The following is an 18734-nucleotide window of genomic DNA, read 5'->3' as shown; positions in this document are numbered from 1 at the left end:
GTCTTTCCTTAGCCTCCCCTCGGTATCAAGGCCACTGTTTGGGATGCAGGTACTAGTGGCCAGAATGCGGCTTTGCTGGAGGTGGCACACAGGAAGCTGCTAGCAGGGCTCACTCCAGCTTCTCCAATCAGCAGCGGGATTGAGCTTGGGTGATCACTGAGCCCCAGGGATGCCTGCCCGTGCCTCCCACCATAGAGGAGTTCAGACGTCACTTCTCAGGGAGCAGACAGAGGAAAGAGCCATAGACTAGACACAAAGGCCACTGGGTGTGTAAGCTTTCCTAGGATAGGACACAGGAGAAAAACCAAATCCCTACATGCTTCTTTCAGATTTTTCCATTTCCAAAACCAAGATCTCCCCCCGTTGTGGTATCTACTTATTACTATCATGGAAAACCACCATGAACTTAGAAAATGCCTTTACAGAGGTGTAGGGGGAGGGATGGGGGGGGCTGTGAAGGGGGGATTTCGGTCACAGCTAATTAGACTGCCATGGGAGCAATACAAATCTCTGTAAACTTATGAGTCAAAGATGGGTCAAGGAAGGATTTGGGACTGAATTAAGTGATTCCCAACATCAGCAGAGTCCCCAGCAATTGAACAGACGTTTTCCTGTAACACAGTCATGCTATGAAAATGACTTGTCTCCATTCCAGAGCCCTGACTAAGCAGAGCTGGCCCAGCAACCCTGCCTCCAGAAGCCAAATATGAAACCTGGCATCCCCTGCATGTTTTCTCCAGTCTACCCCACTGTGGGCACTTTGGGAGGAATCAGGATAGACTCTGTATGTCTTGGTCCCTCTCCAACATATATCCTACAGCAGTGAGGTTGGGGGACCAAGGACTGGAGAAAGCCAGGACACAGTCTTCCTGATCCTGTGAAGCAGGACAGAGCTGAAGGGGTCAGGAAGAACATTTATTCCAGGCTCATCAAATCTAAACTGCTTTGGGCTGGATGACCAGCCAGAGTCCTTATCATCATGCCCCAACCTACAGGATGACTCTGTCTCAACTCCTTTAGAAGAGTTGCTCCAAACTACTGACACTTGGTGCTGGATAATTCTTGTGGTGGTGGACTATCCTGTGCATCTGTAGGATGTTGAGTAACAACCCTGGCCTCAATCCACTAGACAGATGACAGTAGCATCCCCTCAGTTGTTACAAACAAAAAAATGTCTCCAGACACTGTCAAATGTCCCCTGAGCAGATGGGTGGATAAATGGATGATGGGTGGATGGGTGGACAGATGGACGATGGAAGGAAGGAAGGAAGGAAGGAGGAAAGGAAAGGAAGGGAGGAAGAAAGGAAAGGTGGATGAGTGGATGGGTGGATGAAACTGTGCCCCCATTCCCACTCACCCCATTAAGAACCACTGCTTTAGATAGATGTTTCTAAACTTCCTAGCTTCTGAGTGCCATGACGTGAGTCCCAAGGCAAACCCTCTTTTCCTCCCTCCTTCACTCCTTCTCTTCTCTCCCTTCTTTCTTTCCCCACAATCAAAGCTGTGAACATTAATATAAAATCCAAAGCTCCGGACTTCCCTGGTGGAGCAGTGGTTAGGAGTCCACCTGCCAATGCAGGCGACCCGGGTTCGATCCCTGGTCCGGAAAGATCCCACACGCCACGGAGCAACTAAGCCCGTGCGCTACAACTACTGAGCCTGCGCTCTAGAGCCCGCGAGCCACAACTACGGAGCCTGCGTGCCACAACTGCTGAAGCCCGCACGCCTAGAACCTGTGCTCCGCAACCAGAGAAGCCACCACGATGAGAAGCCTGAGCACCGCAACAAAGAGTAGCCCCCGCTTGTCGCAACTAGAGAAAGCCCGTGCGCAGCAGCAAACATCCAACACAGCCAAAAAATAAATAAGAATTTTTTTTTTAAAGTTAAAAAAAAAAAAATCCAAAGCTCCAAGAAATAGAGGTAGGAGACTGAGGCCCAGGGAAGTAATAGATGCACATCAGTGATAACCTGGGAACTGAAAGCAGTTGGGAACACCAGGGTCTCAAGCCCAGTATTGCCTCTGGAAACTAAATTTCAGGAAAGCCTTAAACGCCTGCTCCTCCCGACTGTTCAGCCCTAACGTCAGCCTCTTTCTTCTCCAGCAAGGTTAACATCCTCTCTGATATAACCAGGCCACTAATCATTTCTCCAGGAAATGACGGCTGGCCCTGGCCCAAGCCCTGCCTCCCAGCCTTAGCTTGGGCCCTTCACAGCCCCCGTTCACCTATTACTCTCAGCTTCCTGGACTGTTCTGACTACCCTTCTGGAGCTGCCTCACGGAGACACTCCCAGCCATCTGTCCAGGGAGTAAGGGTGCCCAGGGGATGGGGATGTGCAGAGACCAACCAGTCCCCGAGGCCTAGAACCACTAAACGGAATCTGCTGAGAGCAAATCAACCCCAAAGCAATGGCTCAGAGCTGGGAGAGGAGGAGGGCTGGAGAGCCGGGCTCGGAACCTTCTCTGGAGGAGCAGAGCCACAGCGAAGCAGAAGAAGCTGGAGCCGAGGGGAGAAACCTGGGGAAGCTTTGGCAGGGACATGGATGGGAGACCGAAAGCCTGGCAGACCTCAAGGCTTTCACCTGCATTCTTGCCCACGCAGCTTCCTCGAGGTGCTCCACGCTGCCCTTGGAGAGAGAGAAGAGGTAGGCCCTCCTCCCCCGAGGCCTGGCCTGAGCAGCTCCATCTCATCAAGCCCAGCTGTGGAAGCCAGAGGTCTCAACCTTTCCCAGCTTTGCTGATGAGACAAGGGACAGGGGCATCGCCAAGAATTTCTGCTTTGCACTCTTTTAAAGGCGCTGGTCAGAGCCCAGACTTATCACATGGATCCTCTTGAAGGAAGAACCCAGTCCCACCTAGCCCTGCCCCCACTCCTCCCCACGTCTCCTTTGGTCACTAACCACAGGTGCCAAGCACCCCACCCCCCAACAAATGCACAACTGGAAGAACCAGTTAGAGAAGGGGTGTGTCTGTGCACAAGCACTGAGAATTTCCCCAAACAGAATCTTAAGCTTCCCAGACCACACCCATGGCTAGGGCCGTGGGTCTGCAGATTCCCTCCCCAGCCCCCTCCTGCTTCCAACCAGCTGTTTCTCCTGGTTCTCAGCCTCCTCCCCTCCCTCGCACAGTGGAGACAGGGCCAGATTAGGGGCCCAACTCCCGCGACAATACATAGCACATCAGATGGGGAGCTCTAAGGGGCCAGTTGTTACCACCCTCCGAGGCTGGACAACATTTACCAACTGCCCAGGCACCGTTCCCTGGACCGCACCTCTGGGCGGCAGCCTCTATGCTGTTAGATGTCTCTGTTTCCCAGCCTTGGGACAAATGAGAGAAGAAGGCAGAAAGAGCAGAGGCTCAAAAAGCTTTGCAGTAAGGCTGACTGGCTCTGTCCCCAGCTCCCACCCCGCTCAAGTTCCTGGAAACTCTCCCTCAGCCCCAGCTAGCTGAGGGGAGTGGGAATCTCTGCAGGAATGCAGCCCAGGCTCCTTGGTCAGGCGCCGAGGCCACTCCGCATAACTCTCTAATAAGCTGCTTCCTTGGGTGCATTTTTAACTGTCAGGCTCAGAACGCAAACGATTATAAGGCTTTGTAGGATAGCAGCGTCTTCCAGAGGCAGACGTCAAATTGGACAGGCAAGAATTAACCAGCCCCACGAAGCAACATGGCAGTAACTTTATTTCTGAACCACTCTATTGCAAATTAGCAAGATAACCTCAGCCTGTTTTGGAGTATTTCACCCCAGTTCCCAAGGTGTCATGCCTGGTATGGGCAAGAGGCTAGCACACTCCCCAGGGCCCCTCGTTCAGGTCCAGGGCTCACGGAGAAGACGTGTTAGTCTCTGGGCCAGCTGGCTCTCAGCCTCTTACAGACACGGAACTCCAGACCAATGGGCTGGTCCCCGAGACAAAGACTCAGCACGGGAGCTCTGGCCCGTGCCCACCTCCCGCCACAACCCGATTATCACACCCCCAGAACAAAGCTCCGTCTGGTCCTGGGCAAGGGAGGCAGCACAAGAAAGAGCTGGATAGTCCAAACCCGAACACCTCAGCCTCGCAGAGCACAGGCTGGGCCAAGAAGACAGAGAAGGCTCCCAAGAAGTCAGGCACTGGTCAGTGGAAGGCAAAAGTGAAAGTGACATTCAGAGTTCAGCAACAAGGGCCCCCCACCAAAGCCTTTAAGGGTGTGGGTCCAAATTCTTAGGCCTGTCGCCAGGGAAGGAGAAAGGGTAAGTCAACCAGAATCTGAGAGAAAGAGAGAGATTCTCCCTTGTATTTCCCTCTGGCCTCCCTGGTCAGGTCGAGAAGTTCAGGCGGGGCTGCTATGGGGATACTGAAGGAGGAAAACGTGCCCAGGGCACTGAACAACCGGAGACGCTGAAACCCACCCTACCCTCACACCACAAGGGCGACGCAAAACACCCAGGTGCCCTCCCTCCTCCCTCCTCCCCATCCCTCTTCCCCCACTCTCTACACAACGCTCCAAAGACCCAGAAGCTAGTGGAACAGCTAAGGAACATGCCCCAGTCCCAACCTCACCTCATACCAGCCCTCGCCCCTAGCTTCTGGCTCGTCCAGCTAAGAAGCATGCAAGCTGCTCCTCTATCTTCTTGCCTCCTTGAGCAACATCTCGCAGTGGCCGCAAGCCCCCTCCACTGAGTGAGGCTCAGACACACTTGCCTCCCCGTTCCTCTGGACAGGGAGAAATGGTTGAAGCAGCCCTTTCTCTATTCCAGCTCAGCTGATGCAAGAACATTCCCCTGCATGAGATCCCCGGGCAGCACAGAAAGGCTGCAAAGCCTCCTCAGAGAAGAGAGGCCAGCGAGGCCCCAGCGTTGGCAGCGCCTGGATCCTGAGCAGGGGGGCAGCTGAAAACTGGAGTCTGCCCTGTCCCCTGCGGCAGCCACACTGGGTGCTCCCAAGGGCCCTGGGCAGCAACGACACATGACAATTCCTCTCAAACTAGAGGAAACAGACTTGTACCCTGCTCAGGGCCGGGAGGCAGATGGGGCTGTGCCCCTGATCCCCACAGCTCTGGGCGACCGTGTGTACAAAGCTTTTTCCCAGTAGTAAAGGAAGAGGCCTCCCTCCCCAAACCCGTTTGCTGTTCTGGAGAATCTCGTTCCCACAGTCCTTCTGATATGACCGAATTTCGGACGGCTACATGCTATACACTCCCATTCTGGGAAAGCAGTGCCTGTGTGGACCTGAGCACTGCTGCTGGCTTCCCAGAAATCCTGGCCCAGCAAGTTGTACGGAGAAAACTGGGAAACCGATGGCTCCCATCAAATGAGGGAATAGAGGACCCTCTCTTCCGAAGATCCCACAGTCTTATCTGGAGGGTTCTCCACTAGGGCCACTCCTCTCTGTATCATGTTCACTCACTAAGACTATGTCCTTCAGCCCCCCACCCCGGCCTAAGGCAGAGATAACACAGAGACAGAGACAACGGCGGGAGCGGTCAAGGGCAAGGGCACTTGACCTTCCTTTCTCTTCAGAGACCTACGCTGAGACACACGCTTTACTTGAACAAAACTGAAGCCCCCACTGAAGAGAATGAGGCCAGAATTAAAATAAAAGCCAAAAATAAACCCAACCCAGCCTAGACAACTGGCCTTTTGCTGTTGCTCAAACACAAATTTGCCAACGCAACATCCTCCCAGTTGTTGGAGGGCCGTTCTCCACAGTGTCCTACATTTCTGACCTTCTGAGCAAGAGGAATTAATGGTTCCAGACTATCTTTTCAAAGATGTTTATAGAGCAAACAGCCTTGGAAGACATGTCTCCTTGCAGGGCAGAGGCAGATTTGTTTGCTGACCAGAATGAAAAGGATAAGTCTCCTCATGGGGCAAAGGTTTGCTAGCAGCCCCTTGAAAAGCTTGGGGTTTCTTAAGCTTGAGGTTCCTCAGCTGGGCTGCAGACCCACCACGTGTGCAGCCTCTACCTGGACCTCCTCCCCACTGCCGCATGGGACTGGGGAGCAAGGGGAACCCATGTGAACATCAAGGTCACATGGCCTGCTGTGCCATGAGTAACAAAGTCCTTTGTCTGTGATCTAAGCGTTTGTGTCTTCTGCCAGCATCTGTGAACTGGGGCAGGCTAGACTTGTTAGCTTGCAAGCAGAGTGAAATCTCAGATACTTTCACAGTTCTTGACACCACTTACTTTAAGGGAAGAGTAGGAGAGATACATATTAAGGACCAGGCATTGTGCTAGGTACTTTGATATATATTTTATCTCATTTAATCCTAACAATAATCCTGTGAAGTGTTATTACTATTATTATTGTTGTTGTTACCATCAAAATATCATCATCACCATTTCATAAGAGAAAAGGTTTCAAAAAAGTTAAGTGATTTGCCTAAGGATACACAAGCTAAGAAAGGGCACCTGTTGGACTCCAAAGCCTTTCGAAAATAAAAGGAAGGGATGATGTGGTTTCCCCCTTCTTGTGGTCCCAGAAGCCCTTTGGGTTCCAATTCATTCAAGGCCAGGCTTTAATCTCTTAGCTGCTCAGTCTTTTAAGCTGCTTTCTCTGATGCCTGTTTCCTGAAGAAGTTCCAGAAGCTGGGCCAGGTCTGCCCACGGCGAATGAAGTGGAACCTGGAAGTGCCCCTCCTGTAGCCATTCTTTTGCAGCACCACAGACGAGCCAGCCCCCCACTCTACCCCTGCTTACCCACAATATCTTCATAGGCATTCTCTTCTAAAGTGCTTTTGGATCCAAACTTGGGTTGGCTCTCAGTACCATTCTCAGTGGGAGAAGAGGGGTACAGGGACTGGAGACTGGATGCATCCTCAAACTCAAAGGATTTTCTGTGGATAACAAAGAGTTTGAGTCATTCCGGCGGAACCCGACTCCTGCTGCCCTGGTGGGGAATGGCTGAGGGCAAGAGCAAAGACCGGAGGTCCTCCTCACAAAACCAGCTACCGAGCAAAGCATCAAGATGGGTCCAAACTTGCCATCCAGATGAAGAGACAGATGGTCTGAAAGGCCCCAGCCCTGGTGCCTGCAAATAATACCAATAACAACTACCACAGCCGAAAGGGATGTTATGTGTCAGATGCTGTGTCATATGCTCTACACATGTTGGCCCATTAATCTTCACAATGCTGCTACCAGGTATCGTGCCACTTTAAGACTGATTAGCTGGAGGCTCAGGGAGATGAACTGATAGAGGTAGACTTGCCCAGGACGTCTGACTCCAGGGTCTGAGCTTTTGACTTGGGCCTCCAAGCCCCGGAGAACATCATTTTTGAGAAGTACCTGCCATTACCAGAGGAATTGAGTGCCTCACCTGCTCTTAAGAGTCTCACATCCTGCCGGTATCCGAGCAAGGTCTCTGGCACTGAGTAGGCAGCAAGGGCTCAACATTGGATGGGTGATGCTCACGGCTGTTTGGGGGTTGGGGAAGCAGCTGGTGGTGGGTGGTTTGTTGAAACATGAAGGCGCTGAGCCCTCAAAACAAATCATACCACTTCTGAGGTAGAACTAGGAGGGGGCAGTTGCAGCCAGCAGCTACTTCCCTGACCCAGCTTCCCTTCAGCTCGTCACCTGCTCCTTTCCATCCCCCAAATAACCTTCCCTTCTACTGCAGAACTTCAAAACCACAGCTGGTTAGCTTCTCAGACACCCTGAGCCCACAGTACCTGCTACTCCTCCCCTTCATCAGGGAGGTTCTTCCCTTCAACGTCTAAGGCTTGGTCCCAGCTGCATCCTCTCCCTCTCCAAGGCAGGTCCCTCCCAGGGAGGGAGAGAAGGAAGTGCACTGACTGAATCCCTCCTCTCACCCATTAACACCTCCCTCCTCTTTGGGAACCATCAGATCTTTCAGCTGATGCAGTCCTTTCTCTCTCGTTTAACGAACAACACCCCAAGGGCCCTGGGGTGCAAGTCAAGGACTAAAAGTGTCCTAAAGGCTACATCTTGTTCTCAGCTTGCCCAGCTACTGTGCAGTCCTCGACACAGCCAAACACCTCACGTTGGCCCTCTCCTCCCTCCTCTCTGTGACACGGTCCCTCCTGGTTTTCAACCGCGTCTCAAGCTCCTGTGAGGGATCCCCTTTTCCGCTGGCCTTTTCAATGCCACGGTCTCAGAGTCCTGTCTTCAGGACTTTCTCACCCTGCACTTTCTGGGGCCCCAATATTGACAACCATCACCATATCTACCATTTCTACCACGATGACTCCCAGATCTCTCTGTCACTGGCCCAGACTTTTCAACCAGCTAAATACCCAATGGCTGAGCACAGTGGTTCCTGAATGTTGGCCCGCAGACCACTGCTGGTATGAGAGCAAAAGCTTTCACTGATGTATACAGTGGAGTCAACATCTTATGCAGGCAGTTCTCAAATCAGCAAATGACACAAATCACGTTCAGGCAAATTATCCTTGAAAATCCCTCAGAAAGGTTCCATGTCGAGGACCAACACACTGTGTTTCATTATAACTGATATAGTCAGTTAAAAACAGATTTCTTTCTCTTTGGTTGAATAGCAGAAATATATGACTTGTATTTTTTCTTAAATAAAAAAGTATATTAAATACAAGAATCATACCTGGCACAACAGATACAAACTTACTATTTCATGCTCCTCAGGGGAATATGCTCACTGTGTGGAAAGGCAAATAAAACAGCCTGTGCTTTTTGAACTGTTTTTCTTTATCTGTTTTTTTTTTTTTTTCCCCAAGAGCACAGATTTAAATTTGCTGTTAATTCTTACCGGAAGTGACTCCATATATGGTATATGTGTGTGTATATATTATAAATGTAATGTGTGTGTATGTGTAGAACCTTCAGGTTGATGTAACCTCCTCCCATCCCCTTTTTTTCACCTAGCTAAATGCTTCTTTCTCTTCTAAATTTAGCTCACCGGACTTCCCTAGTGGCGCAGTGGTTGAGAATCCGCCTGCCAGTGCAGGGAACACGGGTTTGAGCCTTGGTCTGGGAAGATCCCACATGCCGCGGAGCAACTAAGCCTGTGCGCCACAACTACTGAGCCTGTGCTCTAGAGCCCGTGAGCCACAACTACTGAGCCCAAGTGCCACAACTACTGAAGCCTGTGAGCCTAGAGCCCGTGCTCCGCAACAAGAGAAGCCACCGCAATGAGAAGCCCACGCACCGCAACAAAGAGGAGCCCCGCTCTCCGCAACTAGAGAAAGCCTGTGCGCAGCAACAAAGACCCAATGCAGCCAAAAATAAATAAATAAATATATTAAAAAAAAAAAATTTAGCTCAGCAACTCCCTCTCTGAAGAGGCTTCCCCCACTCCCCACTCAGATGCCTCTTCCTCTGGGTTTCTGCAGCATCCCACCCAGACGTGGATCAGGGCACGCAGCACAGCATCTACGATTTATTTATACATCTCCTGCACCAGATCACCAACTCCTTGAATGGAAGAGCCACATCTTATGTGCCCCTGTGTCCCCTTGACCAGCACAAAGCCTTGGTGCACAGCACGCTCTAGACAGGTATTTCTAGAAATGGATGACTAAAGACAAAGCAAACACTCTTGGCAGGCTTGACATGAAGAGTCCGTGAACATGCTGAGGTGGGCCAAAACGTGGGATTACCTTTAGCCAAGGGCTCTTCTGGCTCATGAGTCTGAACCTTTGTGATGTCTTCCTCTCTGCACATGGCAGGAAAGTTTCTACATGAGATGTGATATGCTGGATGGAAGCCTGAAGTATGGGGTCAGATTGAAGAATCCCCAGAAGCCAAACAAACCTGAATGCCCACCTGACTCTGGGTTAGAAGAGAAAGGCAGTGAGGGGCAGGAGGACAGGCCTTCCAAAGGAAGCTGGCTCCCAGCCTACTCCAGTTCAGAGAACAAGATGCCTGTCATCTTGCACCAACTCCAGCTGCTCCAGCTCCCAAGTCACTATAATTGTGGAGGTGGCCCGGGTACTCCCGTGTCAGGAGACTGACCAGGAAACCAATGTGACCAGGTCCTTCTTGGACATGGCCAAGAAGCAGATGAAATGTTCTCTCTCTCCTTTTTCCATCAGTCTCCCCTTTCAGGATCCAAAGATCCCCTCTTCATATAAGCCCAGAGTTCCTGTATGGCCAGGAAGCCCTCAGGAAAGAGGAAATCATGTTAAATGTGTCAACACTTCTGTGTTAATGGTAACATGCAATATTTAGATGATGCTTCAGTCAAAGAAATAAAACTCTAGCTGGCATTTCAGGTAGTTACGAGGCTAAGATCTTACTAGTCCTCAAGGGACTGCCAATTCTATCTAAAAGTAAGGTGGCCCTACCCTTCCCACAGAGGAAGTTCCATCAGGGCTCTACTCCAAAGGCCAAACCCAGCCAGCATGTTCAGTACACAGCATTTGGAAGAAGCGCTTTCACCCTCCCACTCACGTTTAAGTATCCTTACCCTGCAAGAGCAGAAGAACAATCAATCTTTCTCACCTAGCTCATGCTTCACCTAACATTATTTGGTGCTCCAGAACTTATAAAGCACTACTGACTGTGACCCACAACTAGAGTCTGCTTCTGCATCCTCCACTGACAAGAAAGCCGCTGTGCCCAGCTCTACGTCACCGGAGGGGCATTCGTTACCTGCTCTGGGACTTGCGGTGACCACGCATGTCCTTCTTGGGTCTCCGGGTGACGGGTGGGGCTGGGGTGGAGGGCAGGGGGGGTGGAGCAGCAGGTGTGGGTGAAGGAGGTAGACCATTGCTTGGCTTACTCTTGGGGTTCTTGTCAGCCTCATATTCAAAGGTGCGCTTGGGTTTGGGGACAGGGTTCACAGCGGGATCAGGGGAGCTCTTCGATGGCAGCAGCTGGGAGGTCGGGCTATTATTTCCAGGGGTCCCCGGCTTAGTGGAGCCACTACCTTCCCTCTCCGGGGGTGAGCCCACCTCCCCCCCAACTCCAGCCACTCCTCCTGCCCGGCTGCCAGCGCTCACACTCGCGCTCCCTGTCGGTTCCTCCAAGGTGCCCAAGATCTCAGTCTTCCTTCTCCCTCGGTCTACACTGTAGCAGCTGCTGGGGAGCTGGGGAAGCCCCCCACCCGGCTGCTCCTTCAGGGCCTGTTCAATTTTCTGGATCCGACTCAGCACCGCTGAGCTCTCCTTCCTGCTGCCGTGCCCCCTGAGGAAGGCACTGGGCTCACTCCGGCCTGGCCGTTTCTCCAGACGGTAGAAAGAGTCCCGGACGGGGAGTGCCTCTCCCTCCTCCTCGGTCTCAGGGTAGGAACACTCGGAGAAGGTCCTGCTCATCCTCCGGAGGCCCTTGAAGTCGAAGGTCTTTTCTGAGCTGCAGGGGGACGGCACCACACTGGGACAGCCCACACTGGGGCAGCCCTCACTGGCCACCCACTCGCCCCCAGAGCCCTCCCGCTTCTCTCCACAAACGCTCATCCTGGGCGAAGCCTCTCGGCGACCCTCCCATGCTGAAATCTTCTCCCGGATGCCCAGGCTGTGGGCACGGGGGCCGGTGCGGTTCAGAAAGATGCTCCGTGGGCCTGCTGCTGACCCCAGGGACGGAGTGCTCTGGGCGAGGGGGAGGCAAGCAGCTACTCCCTCTACATCCTGGGCTGCCCCCTGGACATTCTCCTTCTGCTCCTCTATCTTGCACACTGAAGGGCTTCTGTCCAAATAACCGAAGCTGGTGGCCTTGAGGGGACAGATGGGTGGTGAAGTGTCTGGGGAGGGGGCTTGAGGATTTTGGGGTGAAGGATCACGGGGATGCCAGTCCTTGAGGAGCAGCCGGGAACTGCAGCGGCTTGGGTACCTGCAGGCTGACGTTTCACTGTCACTGAGCGGGTAGATGGGACTCCTCGGTGGGGAGAGAACTGGAGGTGGAGAGACTGACTGAGACCTAAGAGGAAAAAAAAAAAGAAGAAGAGAAATGGCAGTGAGTGGCCTGACAACACTGTTTCATTCTTAAAGAGCTCAGCATCCCTTTCCTATAGGACTCGCAAGCTCAAAGTACTGTATGCAAGTAACGGACCTTCCAAGGCTGTCCTCAAGGAAAGAAACAGCTCCTTATCCACAGCAGGCTAAACTCAATGGTCCTCTCTGCCCAATTCATCCCTAGAGACCCTGAGTACTGTCCGCAACAGAAGCCAGTTCTACGACAGGCCAGGGTATCCCCAAAGTCCACATCTGCCAATCAGAGAACGGTAAGATCAGTGGTGTGCTGCTAAATGTTTAACAATCGGCTCCTTGGGCGAGAAAGCATAGATATGTAGCATCTGCCAACTTCCACAGCATAAATATTCCTACTATGGCTGATTTCAAACCAGCAATGTGACCTCATTGGATGTGGACTTGGGAAGAAACACTAATGATCAACTCTCATGAACTGTTACAAAGCATCTCCAGCATGCCACTTCCCAGAGGGGCCCCAAATATGCACTCAAGCCCTTTGATCTATCTCCTTGACAAGCCCCATCTCCCCCGAGGCTTCTGCTACTAGACGCGAGATACCGCACCTCAGCTCGGGTCTTGATCAGAACTCAGATTCTTGAAGGTCTCAAAAGGATCAGGGGGGCCCTTGAAGAAAGAATCCTTTCCACGCTCTCAATGAGAAGGCTAACAGGGAGGGGAGACCAGCTCCTTCGCAGCTCTAGCCTCTAGCAGTGGCATCACATCAAACAAGCATCAGCCATTCCCCAGCTCCAAATCAACACCCTAGTCTTAGCAACTATCGGGAACAGTTCTAAATCAATGTTTTTACCTATATTTACTCACTGAATCTTCACAAAAACTCTGTCATATTATTATACTTTATTATTATCTTCATTTTGCAAATGAAAAACACTGAGGCATACAAAGATTAAATATCTCATTCAAGGTCTCTAGCTGGTACGTGGTGAAGCCAGGACTACACTATATTGCTGCTCTGAAGAGGAAGCAGTGGCCTCTGTCATCTTTGTGAACTGCCTGGCCCCCAGACATAGGTCAGCAGAAATCCCTACAGCACTGAGCACAGCCCTGTCTCCAATGTAGCGTTTGTAAGTATCAGGGAACCTTTTAGTCTTCGCTACTAGACCACGATTTCTTCCAGGTAGAGGGACACATATTCAGTGTCTAGAAGGTGCTCAGTAAATGATGAACAAATAAAGACAAGAAAAGGTAAAGGTGAGCTTACCGAAGAGAACCATGGGCATACGTCCTCTTCAGCACACTTTTCTAGTTGTCTACTAGGGTCATCACTGTCAACTTTCAGAATTTTTCCCAAACCGTTTTAGTTCAAAGACAGCAGGGCTCTGCCAACACTGCATGCTACCAAGGCCTACCTGACCCTAATGCTGTGGCCCTCAAAGCCAAGCGGTCAGCCTCGCAGGCTCCAGAGCGCCACGCCATCCACGGAACGCAGCCAGCTGCCCCTGAGCCAGGCTGCAGTCACTGCTCCATCACACACAGAAAACTGCAGCTCGGGTGAGTCAGGGATTGGCCAGCAATTCCCTGTTGGGTCATAGCCTCTGGCTGCCCCCGATCAACAGGAAACCTCAACATGCTTAAGTTGTTTTTAAAAGGGCAAGTCAAACAAGAGCCCTCCCACGTGTACATGGGCACAGATGAGAGAAATTCGGTGCCCAGCCAAGCCGATGACCAAAGACACTCTGCTCGGCAAGGAGGTGTGAAAAGAGTAAGCCTCGGTACTCCCTAGGGTAGGCAGTGGTAGGGCAACGAGCCAAGCTTGAGCCTGGGGAGAGCCCAACCTACTCACAGTCGAGAAAAGCCCAGGCCCCTCACTTTTTTCACAGAACCATGGATGCAAAAGGTCATCAGTCCAGCCCTGTAAGCCAACAAGTGTCTGGGCTACACAAAGGACTCTACGTTTCAGTTATTCTCAGTTGGAGGCGGGAGAAGATGCCTTTTATAGAGGATGACCTTATCATGTGTTTATTCATTTAATAAATACTTAGTGAGCACCTACTATGTGCCAGGCCCTGTTCTACATGCTAGATACAAGAATAAACAAGAGACAAAAATTCATGTCCTCATGAAGCTTGAATTCTAGTCGGTGATGGCCAGTACCCAATGAGATGCAGAATCTTTTAGGAAGCCTTTTCAAACTACATATGCCTCATTTCTCCAGACATTGTGATAAATGCTCCCCTAGCGATGTATCTCTTTAACCCTCAAGGTGAGAATTCACCGGTCCATGAAGCCACCTATGGTGGGGTGGAGGGGCGGGGGGTGGCTCCCATAGGGGGACAGAAAAACAGTGAGAACCTCTGGTCTGTTTGATTCCAGCATGCTTCCAATGATTTCAGAAAGGATAATTCTGTAACTTCCCTCAGTAGTTCAAACATGGAGAAATTCCCACAAGTTAAGACATTCTCTCAATGCCTAGTCCACTTTAACCGAGGTTTAGTTTTTCTCCTCTCGTGAAGGATAAAACAGAGAAGAGACTGGTCCTTTCCTTTAAAGGTCCTGGTCTTCGGATCTTTGCTGATCTGAGGCCCAGAGCTGCAAGCGCTCCTCGCCCAGCCACCCCACACAGGCCAGGCCCAATGTGCTCCAGCAACTCGGGGTGAAAAGCGGGCCTGCCTATGCTGACCTGGAGCCCAGGCATCCACTGGTTCATCACAGAGAAGGCAATGTTTGCTCACTCCACGATCATAGATCAAGGCCCTGCCCTCATGGGGCTCCGGATGCTCACCTGAGGGTAGAACTCAAGGCATCTCTCTACATGTTTCTGATGCTACCTGTTATCAGGAATGTGACCGTGGGCAAAGCCACACACTCCCTTTGAGCTGCCAGTTTCAATTCCTCAGAATTGTTCCAACTGTATCACAGGGTTGTCATAACGGGCACATGTGACTATGGATATGAAACGATGTCATACATTGTAACTCATTATTACTGTTAATTATTAGTAGTAAGTTTTTCACCAGGTTATCTAGGCCAGTTGTTCTCAGTAGAGGGTAAGAACATCACAGTTGCTGGGTTTAAGTTCCAGCACAGCCACTAACAAGTTACATGACTTTGAGCAAATAACTTTCTCTAAGCCTCAGTTTCCTTATCTGTAAAATGGAGGTTAAAAGGACACATATCTCAGAGGATTGTTGTAAGGAATAGAGACAATACGCATCAAGTGTTGCGCTCAGCGGCTCACACTAGTACTCAATCTTAGCTTAATAATTACTAATATTAACAAGGAGCTGCCTAATCAGAATAATCACTTGGCAAACTTTTTAAAACAGTTTACCTCTGTCCTTGGATTCTAAACATTTGGGGTGCGAGGGGAAAGGAGTAAATTAAATATGGCCATAAATTCTTTGCAGCTCATGCTATCAAAAGGTTGAGTCTATTCTTCTGCCCCTTGAATCTAGGCTGACCTTGTGATTTGCTTTGATGAATAGAATATGGTGGAAAATAAGTTGTCTCAGTTCCAAACTTGAGGCCTCAAGAAGCCTTGCAGTTTCCGCTTCACGCGCTTGGAACGCTGCCCTGAGACTGTCACGTAAGAAAGCCAGTCTAGTGTTTCAGAGGAAGAGAGGCCATGCGCAGCATCACTGCAGTCCCTCAGCCGACAGCCAGCCACCACATGGGCCTGACACATGGTGAGGTCATCTTGGACCCAACTGAACCAGTTACATGAGCGAGCCCAGGGGAAGCCAGTAGAGGAACTTCTCAGTGAACGCACAGAAACACGAGAAATCAGATTGTTCTAGCCCACTAAGTCTTAGGGTGGTTTGCTACAATGCAATAGTAAAATGATGTTGTGGGAGAGGCACTGTGTGTAACTGGCCCTCCCCACCCCAGTGCAGGACCAGGGCCCTGGGCCTTCCAACCCCGTGCCTCTCTCTTCCTCCACTTCCCTACAGACCAGCTGCCAAGGTCTGAATGTTTGGACTGCATCCCTCTCCCCGGCTCTCTCTCACCCTACTAGAGGCTCTGGCACTCTTTTGGGAGTCTCCCCTGAACACTCCCTAGAAATGAAGCTAGTCCTGCAATCCCAAGAGTCAGCTTCCATCAGTCCTTGCTCCCAGGTTGAGGGAGGGCTCAGGAGAATCTGTTACCTAAGAACAGGGAGGCTTAAGGAGGAACACACTGGGGGCTAGCAGTCAGGATGCGTGTGTCCTTGTGACAGTGAGTTTACACAACAGGTGGCACGTCCTTGGCATGGATGGGAGAGGGTGCTCGCTCTTGGGCTTCAGTTTCACTCTCTAGTTGTTTCCCGATTCCTCAAACTGAGGTTGGAAGTGAAAGCAATTCTCCCCCTGTTGGACAAGGAAAGGCTACGGCCAAGAGAATGACAGTGCTGGGACCCGGGCTGCCTTAGGAAGCCAAGCACCTGAGCAAAGCCTTCTTTTGGGTCTGGTCTCCCATTCTGCCACTGACCGTCTCCAGCTTCACTTCTTCAGGGCTCTTGGACAGCTCCTTGCCACCTTTCCCTGAACCCTGAACAAGGGAACAAAGGAAGCCACCTACTCCCCAGGCCACAGTGTACTAACTGTACCAGGCTTAAGACACACCTTGGTTCTCCATTCAACCAGTATTTACTGAGCACCAACTATATACCAGGTACTATTTTAGGCATTAAGGACTGGCAGAGACTAAAAATAGACAGTCTCTCTCTACAGGTTACATTCTTTTTTTTTTTTTAATTTATTATTATTTATTTATTTATTGGCTGCGTTGGGTCTTCATTGCTGCACGCAGGCTTTCTCTAGTTGTGGAAAGCAGGGGCTACTCTTTGTTGCAGTGCGTGGGCTTCTCATTACGGTGGCTTCTCTTGTTGTGGAGCACGGGCTCTAGGCGCATGCGTGGGCTTCAGTAGTTGCAGCACGCAGGCTCAGTAGTTGTGACGTGTGGGCTCTAGAGCACAGGCTCAGTAGTTGTGGCACACAGGCTTAGTTGCTTCGCAGTATGTGGGATCTTCCCAGGCCAGGGATTGAACCCATGTCCCCTGCAATGGCAGGCGGATTCTTAACCACTGCGCCACCAGGGAAGTCCCTCTACAGGTTACATTCTGGTGGAGGGAGACGGTATGGCTTTAGTTGTCTCGAGTGAACAGACAATAAAGAAACCAACCCTGTGAGATGGTTGTGGGGCCAGTGAAGAAGAATAAAGCAGGGTAAAGGGGTAGAGCTTAACAGTGAAGCAGATCAGGGGAGACCCCTCTGCCAGGGAACATGGGAACAGAACCTTGAGGAAGTAAGCAATGTGTATATCCAGGGCGGGGGAGGGGGGCAGCGGGAATGTTCCAGACAAGAGCAGCAGTAGGGCAGAGGCTCGAGGCAACTGCAAACTTACTGTACTCTGGGGGCAACAAAGGGGCCAGCGTGGCCAGCGTGGAGTAAGAAGAGGAGGAGTGGGCTGGAGATCAGTCAGAAGCACCAGAGAATCCCATGGACCGACAACGAGGCTTGGGCTTTTACTCTGAGAGAGAAAGGAAGCTCTTGAAGGGATATGAGCAGAAGAATGACATGCTCTGACTCCATATGAGAGAATGAAGTGTGCATGAATGCAGGGGTGGCCACAAGGAGATTACTTAAAGGCTACTGTAACAATCCAGGCAAGAGGTTACAACTGCTTGGATTAGAACGGCAGGTCTATCAACATCTATCTTGAGGGTTGTGCCAATCAGAGTTGCAGACGAAGCGGATGAGAGGTATGAGAGACAAAGGGAAGTCAAGGATGAATCACAGCTTCTGGCCTGAGCACCTGGTAGAAAGGAGTCAAGGTTACAGCTTTCCATTTCGGATTCATCAGTAGTATATAGATACTATGTAAAACTATATGGCTAGATGAACCATCAAGGGAGTCAGCCTATCTAGAGAAGTCCAAGGGTTGAACCCTGGGGCACTCCAGCATTTCCGGCTTATGTAGAGGAGGAACAACTAGCAAAGGAAACTGACTGGAAGAGCACGTAGTGAGGAAGGAAGGAAACCACGAGGAGGGATATCCTGAGACTTTCGAGAAATAGGGAGTGATCAGCTGAGCCAGATCTGCTAACAACTGAGCAAGGGGAAGACTGCAGAGTGATCCCTAGATTTAGGTAGTCACTGTGACCTTGAGAAGAGAGGTTCTGCTGGCAAGGTAGGGAGGGAAGGCTGACTGGAAGGAATTCAAGAAATGGAAGAGAGAAAGTGGAGATAAAGAGCTCAGACAGCTCTTTCAAAGGGTTTCCCTAAAGGAGGAACAAGGCAACGAGGTGGCAGTTCGAGGGGAACGTGGGGTACAGAGCGTTTTGTTGGTGGGTTTGAGCTGAGTTATTAGAGCATGCTTAAATGATGACTGGAATAATCCAGTAGAGAGGGAAAAAGCCGTTAATGCAGGACAAGAGTATAAGTGCAGGCAGTGAGCAAAGTGAGCAGGCAGTGAAGGGCTGGGGACCCAATGCCCATCTACAAGGGGCGCCTTAGACTGAAGAACCCCATTTGCTCTCATTCCCATGTACCCAGGCTGAGCGTTTTCTCACACGATCTCATTCCTATGTTGCTTTATGCTTCCTTCACCATGGCTTTGACTCCTGCATATATTTCCAATTCATTCCACAGAGGGAAGAAAAGATCCAGAGATGTTCTTTCTTCCTGTCCTTCAAGCATCTGGATCCAGCTTCCTCCCCAACCTCAATGATCTACTCAATGCCTAAGTCCTATCAATTCTACGTCCTTCATATCTCTCAGATCTGTCCCTCCTGTGCCATTCCCACTGCTACTGCTGCTGCCTTGATTCAGATCTTATCTACCGGGACCATTCACACAAGCTCTCAACTTCTCTCTCTGTCTTCCGTCTTAACCCAGTTCCAAGTCCATCCTCTCG

General features: G+C 50.9%; 1 protein-coding gene across 12 annotated transcripts in view; it reads right to left on the bottom strand.

Moving 5' to 3' along the window:
• The window catches only part of DENND2B (DENN domain containing 2B), a 178143-nt gene that overhangs the window by 28046 nt on the left and 131363 nt on the right, over positions 1-18734 (bottom strand). For 11 of the 12 annotated variants that reach the window (XM_079928526.1, XM_079928527.1, XM_079928525.1 and 8 more), the window contains 2 exons: positions 10564-11826; positions 6676-6812 (listed from right to left, as the gene is read on the bottom strand). In XM_079928526.1, coding sequence (XP_079784652.1) covers positions 6676-6812; positions 10564-11826 — 1400 coding nt within the window. The remainder of the gene's footprint in view (positions 1-6675; positions 6813-10563; positions 11827-18734) is intronic. The other variant, XM_079928521.1, reaches the window with a different exon arrangement.

This window comes from Stenella coeruleoalba, assembly GCF_951394435.1.
Source record: "Stenella coeruleoalba genome assembly, chromosome: 8".
NCBI lineage: Eukaryota > Metazoa > Chordata > Mammalia > Artiodactyla > Delphinidae > Stenella > Stenella coeruleoalba.
This window is presented reverse-complemented; position numbering and strand designations above follow the sequence as displayed.